Here is a 10,533-nt window from a genome sequence, read left to right as displayed (position 1 = left end):
AATGCATGCTGTTTTCTGCTCATTATTGTCAGAAATGGAAAGCACAGAGGAGTGTAAGGGAGTGTGGGGTTGGATTACCTGTTTGGATCAGATAATCCCCCATAATAATCCTCTGACTCAGACCTTCTGTGCACTGAGCTATTCTAGAGCGGAAGCGAGTGAAGCGCATCCACTACTTCATTAAAAACTGTTCTGATTATGATCGTGTTTTACCATAAACAATCTCAAATGCAGCCAACGTTACTGGAGACAAACGTAAAATAAGAAGTAGGCCCTACAGTATATTTTAGGATATGTCTATATGCAATGCAAAATGTTTTTTTTCTTAACCTTGCTTGGTTTGTTTTCATAGTTGTAATTGTTTGTTTTTTATTTTTACCTTTTATTTTTACCTAAAACTCGCGCGCACAAAACGTGACCGTGTGTAACAGCGACCTCTCGCGGTTTCTCAACCCCTTCAGACCTGAATTATGTTTCAAGTTTCTGAAAAATATAAAAGTACATTTTCCCAGCTCATGAGGCTTCTATAAATGAGAACGAATACAAATATTAAAAAATTCAATACTCTTTCATTGTAATTTTTCTGTCCATTTCAATGGACGTCAGGTCAAAACAGGGGTACTTCACAAAAATATACCATTATGAAATACAATAATAAACATAAAAATTGTTAGTCTATACTTTAAGCTTCTTCTCAAGGTCAAAAACTTGAATAAGATTTCAGCATAACATTTCAACCTTAATTTTGAGGTTTTTGCTTTACAGATTGCACATTGTGTGTAACAAACTAAATCTTATAATGAATCAATATGATCATCTTAGAGTCATATTCTGTGTGCATCTTTCTTTTTTTTTTATCAAAAACTTGAACATTATAACATTTCATCTGGCCGTCATTCCCTTGCCCCTCTCTTTTGTCCAGCTTCATCATTAGAATTGCTTGGCCTCCCTCGTTTTTTTTTTTTTTTTAACCCTGTGGCTTCCCAGAATGCACAAGCACTTCAGCCACATTCATTTTGAATTCAAGAAGATCCATGATTTTCTGTGACTGACTTCCTTTGTGTTCATTGTCCCTGTGAAACTCAAGCCAGCTGTAAAGTCTGATTGGCTGATCAAGCTTGTCCACCCCTCCATGGCCTTGCTGTATTTCTTCACAACCTCTGGACGCTTGACCTTCACAAACTGCCTCTCTTTCTTATCCCACCTCTCTTCATCTTCATCTCTTACACCAACAAAGTTGGAGGTCAGCATAACAGAGCGGTTATCAAACCACTTCACTAGAACAACTTTTCCATCACTACTTCTAACTTCATCATGGTTTCCATGTGTTTTCTTAGACATTATCTTGTCTGTCTTCAGTGGAGGATTTGTAAAGCGAAAGTTTTATGGTCACATATTTCCTTGCCAACAAAGGTCCAGGTTTTACACTTTGTTTGAAGTAGTTATACATTTTCATCTGAGCAACAGTAGTCCTTTGTACAGAAAAAACAAACAAACACCAGTAAAAAAAAGAAGCTTGTAATGGCTTTTGCATTTGAGAGTTAAATAGTCAAATAGTTTTTGGGCCCCAAAGTCCAAAGGAGTGTGTGAGTAATTTTTCAAATAAATATTTATCAGGCAACCTTTTTTTTTTTTTTAGCAACCTTCCCCCTTTCACCAATCCCAATCCAACAAATATAACCAGTCAAAGAATGGGACAGGGCCACAAAGAGCCAATAAAGACAAAAGGTCAGAGAATCTGGTTCATCTTAAAATTAAGAGATCAGGAATGTCTCGCTACCAACTTGGATTGAGAGACTTTTTAGTCTGATGTCTTCACAGTTACCTTAAATACTAAATACATCATACTTCACATTAGTTTTTTTATGTGATGCTATGTCAGGACATAATATCAGCAGATCTTAAAGAGATTTTTTCATTTGTATACCCACAGTATATATGTATGACAGAAGGCTATAGATACTGTAGAGGTTTTCCTCTTGAAGTCTGGGCCATCTTAATATTGTGCTTTACATAAGTATCTACTAAAAACAAACAAACATAATAATCAAAACATCTTCATTATGAGAAGAAAACCACGTTTTAGTTGTCTTCATGCCCCAATCCTGCCAGGATCTCCCTCAATCGTTAGACATTAACACTCCCCAGAGGACTGAAGCTGGACTCGCTGGCACTCAGTCACATCCATCAGTTCTCATGACCGGCACTACAAATAAAACACACTCTCAGTCACGCTAGATACTACAGACCACTTAACTGCTACTTACCTGTCTGATGATCCTCTTTACCTTCATCAATAATCGTGTTACCTCTTCCAATTCGATCTCCAGTCTCCTTGATCATCTCAAGACCAGCAAGTTCTGCAAGCATGTATACATTTGTCCCAGCGTGTTCCCCTTGTATGCCACCTATAGAATCTGTGAGCAAAAGCCTCAAAGTTATCAATAACATCTATCCTCACAATCTACGATCTCAAAAAACATCCCTGACCTGTTTTAAGATTGTGTTCCTGCACGGGTGGTAATAATTACCAGGTTTGAGTCTTAAATGATTTCCTGATCATTTCTGTCTGAGACTGAACATGACAGAAGAAGAGACCAGGACCACAGGGCAGGACCCAATCCTCGCCAATATTCGGTAAATCGTTGCAGTCCACTTCAACTACAAGTTGTCAGACAACAATGAGAACCTCACACTACTGGTTCTGGAGTGATCCACTGCTAATGTGGTCCTATGATATCTGGAGCAACAGGGACATCCTCAAGTTATGCATGCTTCTGTTCCAGTCTGTCTCCAGATGCCAATGATCAGAGACGCAGAAGTATAAATCAGCCTTAACACCTTCCAGGCCAGCCAGGAACCTTGGAGTTGTGATTAATGATCAGTTAAGCTTCACAGACCATATTGCTACAACGGCCCGGTCCTGCAGATTTACCTTATACAACACCTATCAGAGCAGGCCACACAACTACATGCTCTTGTTCTCTCCAGACTAGACTATCGTAATGCTCTCTTGGTGGGCCTTCTGACATACACTATCAAGCCTCTGCAAACGATCCAATATCCATTCCACACATACTCCTCAAAACAGATCCATCCGCGCTGGAGCTGCACCAGAGCACCACCCACACAAAGAAGATAGTACCACAAACAGAGATGGCAACAAAAGAGGCAAAACATACAGACTCCAGCTTTAATAATGACAGACACAGAATTGCATCATGTTTCATGTCATCATGTTTTTAGTGTGTTCAAGGGGATTAAAACATACATTATCCATTTCAGACCATGCGGGTAATAGTAACTAATAAGAAATAGTAAATGTGTAAAGTTGCATAAGATCAATCTAATTTAGTGTCATATCCATATAAATCATTATTATGTTTTTTATGGCTAGGACCTGCAGTTCCTAAAAGGATTAAAGTTTACTTCTAGACTTAAAAACCGTTAGCAGGTACATAAGATGGCGCTATACGACCCACTTCTAAATTTACACAATATTTTTACACTTTTGTGAATAATTTATGGTCAGGATCTTTGAGGAAACGAAGAAAGGAAAGTCACGCTGACAGCTTTTGCTGTGGATTTCCCAACATTGCGTTCTTTTTTTCCTGTTTGACTTCTCTGTCGTTGTTATTCTGTCTATTTCATGTTTCTGTGTTGTTCAGTTGGAACTTTCTCTTCAAAATGGTGGCCGCACTTCCGGAGCGCCACCTAGCGGCTGTTACCCAAAAAACATCACAGTTTCTCCTTTTTGCCGGTTGCTCAACGGAACCATAAGCGAACCCTGGTCAAAGCACGGACCTAATAAAACGGCCACCGGAAGTGTTCGTCCTGGAATGTGTTCCGTGTATGCACAGCGCAAGGATGGAGTGTGTGAATAAAGCGGGTCAGCTCATGAGTCTGGCGGCTCTACAGCAGCATGACCCCTACATAGTGAACCTGCTGGACGTCGCCGGACAGGTCGCGCTCTACACCTTCAACTCCAAAGCGAACGAATGGGTGAGACTTCAGAACGCGACGCCACACGAGCGCGCGCACGTCAGTTAGCCTGCAGTTGCTAATAGCAACGCTATCGCTCAGCATCTCTGTATGATGGTCTGCTGTATCTGTGTGTTTATAACACATTATATCAACTCATCAGGAACATACAGCAATAATGAGAGCGGGAAGGGGTCATGATAAACAACAGCTGTTATGATTACTGGCGTCATCTGATAATAAACTAATCTGAAATATCACATCCTGTCTCAAAGCAGAGTCTAATGCAAATCAGCTTTTATCTGACGCTACGCTTGTATTTCTGTTTTTCTCCTGACGGGAGGTCATTATTAAATATGAAATCTGTTTGCAAACTAACACTTCTCTCTCACTGCAGGAGAAAACTGAGATTGAAGGCACTTTATTTGTGTATGCGAGGTGAGCCATGACTGACTGAACTGTGAAGGCTTATTATGAGTCGTTATATTATCAGTAACACATTGATCTGGGACTGTTTCCTGCAGGTCTGCATCTCCTCATCACGGCTTCACAATCATGAACCGTCTCAGTACAGAGAACCTAGTGGAGCCGATCAATAAAGACCTTGAGTTCCAGCTGCAGGACCCTTTCCTCCTCTACAGGAACGGAAACTGTGAGTAAAGACACCGATACTGGAGCTCACATTCATCTGCTCTGCATCTGTACAGTGTTATCTGCAGTGAAAAGGAGCCTGTTTGACTCCTTCTGAATCAGCTCTTCTTTAATAAAGTCTACTGGAAAGTATTCGATGGGTTCAGAGATTTCTGTCCCGTGTTGTAGAATTAATTTGTGCTTCTTCCATCTAATTGTTGAAGCAAGGTCACAAGATTTAATCGAGTGAAATGAAAACTTTTTTTCAGGCTAGAAATGAATAAGGCAAGACGAAATGAAAACTCCAGAAATCATGTTTTCCCCCCTTTTTTCCTCTTATGTGAATTCTGTTGTATTTATAGTGTCTGTGTCTAGTGGAAAATGTTTGTTTGTAAAAGATTTAGTGCGCAATAATTAATTCAGACAAATCTAATGATTTCTGAATATTATAACTTATAACACCTTTAGGTCACTGTCAGTCTTGTTGGTTGTGAAATAATTAAAAAGTAGTCTCTACAACTTTATCTGCATGCATAAAATACATGCACATATATATCGTGTGTGTCTTTGCCAAACGTAAACAATATTGTATTAAGTACTAATCTGCTGAAGGCATGAAAATATTAAGATATTATGAACATCAACTTCATGAGTTTCTGTAAAGCTGCTTTAAAACAATGTGTGTTGTAAAAAGAAAAAGTGCCATACAAACCAAACTGACTTGATTTTGTATTTAGTAAAAGTCAAATATTCGACTGATGTTTTACTGTAGCCATACACACGTCTGCACACTCACACACGGGCTTCTGTCTCGTGGAAGAGTTGAGCTGTATTTGACTGTGTTTCTGTGTTTCAGTGGGCATCTACAGCATCTGGTTCTATGATAAAGCCGACTGCCAGCGGATCGCACAGCTCATGCTGCAGTGAGTATCTGTGTGTTAACAGCAGTGAACTAGTGTCTGAGCAGACGGCTGACCGTCACCGGTGATGAGGACGCTCCACTCTGGATCAGTGTAATCTCACTGTGGGAACGCTCTGAACGAGTGAGGAAGCCTGAATCACTGCTGAATCTGTCTCTGTGTGTGTGTGTGTGTGTGTGTGTGTAGGATAGTCAAGCAGGAGGCGTTGCGAGGGTCTCCTGACAGAGGTCCGAGCAGCAGGACCAATGGCTGTGTTCAGAGCAGACCCACAGATATCCTGGAGCTGCTCAGCAAAGCTAAAGAGGAGTATCAGAGGGTAGGATCATCATCATCAACCGTGGCTCGTCTTCTCCCAGTTTAAAGGGTTCACAACACACTGTATCAGAGTCTCAATAGAGATACAGTAATAGTTTAAGGATGTTGCTGTTGTAGTTCATGAATGGATGTATTTTCTCTAATGGAGATGTGTAGTGAAGCACTAGAGTTAGGATGAGCATTTTAGTTACATGTATAAACAACTAGCCTACAACATCTCAAAATATATATATATATATTTTTTCTTCAAAATATGTTAATATTTGGGCTGAGTTTAGACTACAGCCCTTGATTATGTTTTATATCATCCATTGAGTTCTGTTGATTATAGATGAGTCTAACCACGGGTATCTAATGATATGGATTACACTCTAGAACTAAAGAACCTTAGATTCACTAAATCTTCTGTGGCTAAAGGTTCTTCAGATTATAAAAGGGTAAGAAAGAGATGGTTCTTTAAAGAACCTTTGACTGAATGCTTCTTTTTGGAGCCAAAAATGGTTCTATGTCATCGCTGTGAAGAATATTTTTAGCAGTGTATGTTCCACTCTGGTTTTTGTTATGAAAACCCTAAACAAATAGTGTTGTTCAAATTGTGAATGAGTTGTAACAGAGCGTTAGTAAAGCGCGCTCCTTCATGATCACTGAAGCGGTCACAAGCTCTGAGGCTCTGCTGAACTCCTGATATGATCAAATAAAACCTGGTTTGTGTGTTCAGACCGCACAGTAAATCTCTCATATATCGCTGCATGAGGCTGTAACGAAAACACCGGTGACCACACAGAACCTGTGATCAGTGTTGAGTGAGGAAGTGACTCTCATTGGGCACTCTGTTCATGTTTAATGCTTAGAAAACATTTTTTTAAGGATGCACAAGTGGCAGTTCAGTGTGATAACAGACCTTGAGTGACAGTCTGTGTTTGTGTGTGTGTGTGTGTGTCTCTCTCCAGAGTCAGTCGTCTGACACAGATGTTCAGGGGAGCTCAGAAGCTGCTCTGTCTCTGGAGAAGAGAGAAGAAGTCACCGCTGCTCAACACGAGAAGGTGCTGCTGATCTCACTTCTGCTAGATCTGTGAAAACACTGCTCTTCTATCACCGTCTGTACTGATCATCTCCACACGAGATGCAGCAAAGCCCTCGAGTCAAGAAAAACTATGTTTAAAGGGTTATGGTTAAAACCCTCTGTTAAGGACATTACAGTTGTCATGAAGTGATTTCCCTAAAAAACAAAAAACATTTGCAGACAATGGTCAATATACACAAGTTTTTAGACGTCAGTGTGTGTGAGATCGACTCATGAATAATGATATGTGACATGGTCTCCTCTCCTCAGTCCGGTCCCTCGGTGAAGCAGATCACGGTGGAAGAGCTCTTCGGCAGCTCTCTGTCCAGAGAAGTGTCCCAGTCGAGCAGCTCCTCTGTGGGAGAGGGCAAGCGTGGGCCTGTGTTCGCCCCTCTGTGTCCCTCGGTGGAGCCCCTCCTCGCTCCTCGTCTGTCTGCTGACCCAGGAGCCCCGGCGCTGGTCTCTCTCTTCCAGAGCTGTGGCACCCGAGACCCCAGACCAGCCGCTTCAAACACAGAGGAGAGGTCCAGCGGTCCGTCTGTGCAGCGAGGTTCGGCTGCGTACAGGAGTCCTCTCACAGATGGGTTCATGCCCGGCCCGCTGGTCACCCCACAGAGCTTCAGAGAGTCCACCTGCAAACTTCCAGGACCCTTCACGGGAAAAACTGCATTATCTGCTCCGGTCAATACACCGAGCAGCGTCTTCATGGTATGTGTTTCTGTTTGTTTTAGTGCAAGTGCAGAACATTGTTTCCTGCAGGACAGTCTTTATGATCCTCAAAATATGTTCTGGTTGATCTGATGAACCTGTGGTTACGGGCAATCGCTGTCAACTAGGCCTAAATAATGATGGAAAGTGTTTTAGTAATATTATTATTACAGTTATTAGTTTTTAAGACATGATAAACAGTTAACCAAAGTTCCTCTTGATCGTTTGAGAGCTCATTGTACTATTAAAAACTAACAACCGTTTTAAGATCTGAAACTCACTGGATGTCTAAGAACAGCTTGTATTGAAGGCAGTCTGCTAAAACAACAGCTTGTGGAATATTCTACTCTGATGTAATAGTGTGGATAAGCCCCGCCTCCGCCACCAATACTACATCACTGTCTGTTTAGCCCCGCCCACAATACTACATCACTGTCTGTTTAGCCCCGCCCAATAATTCTACATCTGTTTGTTTAGCCCCGCCCACCAATTCTACATCACTGTCTGTTTAGCCCCGCCCACTGATTTGGGCATGTATAGTGTTTGCGAGCATATATTGTATAGGAGCATGTTTGATGTATGATTTAGGTTTGTTTATTTCTGAATGTAAATGCACCCAAATTAACACGAGAACTAGTTTTCTTTGGTAGCCCTTGCCAGGTGTTATTAGGTGTAAAATCTAGAGAAAAGTAGTTAATGGATAACAGAGAGTGTTCCATTAAAAATAAAGCTTTAAAGGTGTCTGTTGTTTCCTCTCTTGACAGAGTAAAGAGGCGCATGCGTTCACACCGTCCTCCACTCGGGTCAAACCCCTTCCAGTAAGTGTGTCTGAGAGCATCGTCAGCTTTGGTGTGTGTGTGTGTGTGTGTGTGTGGTGGCAGTAACTGATGTGTCTGTCCTGTGAAGGCGGGGCCAGCTGTTCAGGGGGAGGAGTCTTCACTGCTGCTGTCTCCTAATGTGTTCCAGCACTCAGTGATCAAGACAGCCGAGCCTCTGAAGATCCCGGCGTCCCCCACGTCTCCCTCAGCAGACCTGTACAGTCGCACCCAGCTCAGAGACACACTCATACATCTCATAAAGGTACAGACATGCTCACAAACCGACGGTGAAGAAACACTCGTCCATCAGATCACTTTGGTCTTCAATTGTCTGCCTCTGTCTGTTTGCAGAATGACGGGCGTTTCCTCAGTGCAATCCACGAGGCCTACACACAGAGCCTCTCTAAAGGCCTCAACAACATCAAGTTATAGCCACAGCCTGAGAGAACTACACGTGTGCGCTGGAGCCGTCTCAGATTCACTAGCTTTCCCACATCTGCCAATCTCAAAAAAAAAAATGTTTCTGTCTGTGACTCCCAGCACAATTAAGTGCAGTAGTGTAAAGGACTTGTGCAATACGAAGCATTGTCTCTGGAGAATTACCTTTCCTTCATGATCCTGCCAGACGCACAGATATGATGCAGACTCCCAGTCTCCAGTGTTTTTCTGTTCAGTCAGTATTGTGTGCAGCACTGGGATTCTTTGAGCTCCCGGCACATGAATTTTGTGCACTTATTGTTTTTGTTTTTACCAGCTTGGTGGTTTAATTTGGCCAGACAATGAATAAAGGTTAGTAGAGTTAAAAAACATTTCTCTTGCCCCCACAGTTGAACTCTGGTGTGCAGGTAGTAGACTCTAAACATCAGCGTGTACAGCTATGGTGCCATGCGTTGCTTTTTCAAATTGCAGACCGATTGAAACATGAAGTAGTTTATTTAAAATGAGATGCATCAAATCAAGATTTCAGTGTTTCTGAACTACAGTGTCTTGCGTATCAGCTGTTTTAAGACATTATTCTGCTCTTCTGTGTGTGTATAAGCTACAGTAGGTGCATCTGATCGATCATTAAGAGTAGAATTACATGTGTTCTGCTTGCACTACTAACTAGTTCATGGTTTGTTAGTTTGGACAGGGATTTTGTGTTTTAAAATTCACTCCAGGTTCATGGACTTGCTGCTTGTTTACACTATAAAGAAAAAAGCTGACTTGAAAGGAAATTTCATTCTGTTATTTTTTTTGGTAGTTTGTTTTATCACGGAGTATTGTAGATCCTCACCACAAATTAAAGTTGTTATCAGTGTTGTGACCGCTGCAAGGCTTCGTGCTCATTTCACGCATGCAGAACGTCTCAAACACATCCGGATGCTCCTGACACAATGCTTTGTCTCAAGTTCATGCGCTAATAAACTATTGCTACAATATAAATGATGGTTTGCATTGTATTATAGTGAAACTTTGACACAGCAGATCTGCTTGAATATTTCAAGACTGTGTTTCTTCCTCTAATAATCATGTTTAATGTTTTAAATCAGTTTTTCACGAGTCTGTGCCATTTATGAATCGCTGTGATTGAAATACTAATGTTGAGAGCTGTTGAGGTTGTGATATATGGATGAAGAGAAGGTTTAAAACAATGCTATAATCATATTCATCCCTTAAATATAATAATATGATTAGCCAGAACATTAAAAGCACTGACAGGTGAAGTGAATAACTTTTATCACATTGTTACAGTGGTACCTCTTAAGCTGTGGGTTATATTAAGTATATCAGGTGATCAGCTGGCCTCTTCTACACACACACACACACACACACACACACACACACACACTCTTTCTCTCTCTCAAGTCCAGTCTGTTCTGCCCCCTGGCTGTTAACATCTCTAGATTCAACTCTGTGTCTCAGTCTCTCCTCTCTTCCTTCTCTGTGAATATCTCCACTGCTGAAACAACATACTGACACAACACATTGAACAACTGTTCTGACTCTCACACACTTTTCAAAACCGTCTCTTCTCTTCTCTGTCCTCCTGTTTCATCGACTCTGTTTTATTTATGAACAATATAGCAATGACCATTTCCCCTCACCACAGACCAGT

General features: G+C 41.4%; 1 protein-coding gene across 1 annotated transcript; it reads left to right on the top strand.

The window, feature by feature from the left end:
• The first annotated feature begins 3,787 nt into the window (after nucleotides 1–3,787).
• dcp1a (decapping mRNA 1A) lies at nucleotides 3,788–9,860 on the top strand. Its single transcript, XM_052562922.1, has 10 exons — nucleotides 3,788–4,002; nucleotides 4,379–4,419; nucleotides 4,506–4,633; nucleotides 5,468–5,534; nucleotides 5,718–5,847; nucleotides 6,797–6,889; nucleotides 7,180–7,617; nucleotides 8,382–8,435; nucleotides 8,524–8,697; nucleotides 8,787–9,860. The coding sequence occupies exons 1-10, from the start codon at nucleotides 3,853–3,855 to the stop codon at nucleotides 8,865–8,867; spliced, it is 1,356 nt and encodes a 451-aa protein (XP_052418882.1). The 5' UTR covers nucleotides 3,788–3,852; the 3' UTR covers nucleotides 8,868–9,860.
• The last annotated feature ends 673 nt before the right edge of the window (nucleotides 9,861–10,533 follow it).

Source organism: Carassius gibelio, chromosome B8 (assembly GCF_023724105.1).
Source record: "Carassius gibelio isolate Cgi1373 ecotype wild population from Czech Republic chromosome B8, carGib1.2-hapl.c, whole genome shotgun sequence".
NCBI lineage: Eukaryota > Metazoa > Chordata > Actinopteri > Cypriniformes > Cyprinidae > Carassius > Carassius gibelio.
This window is presented reverse-complemented; position numbering and strand designations above follow the sequence as displayed.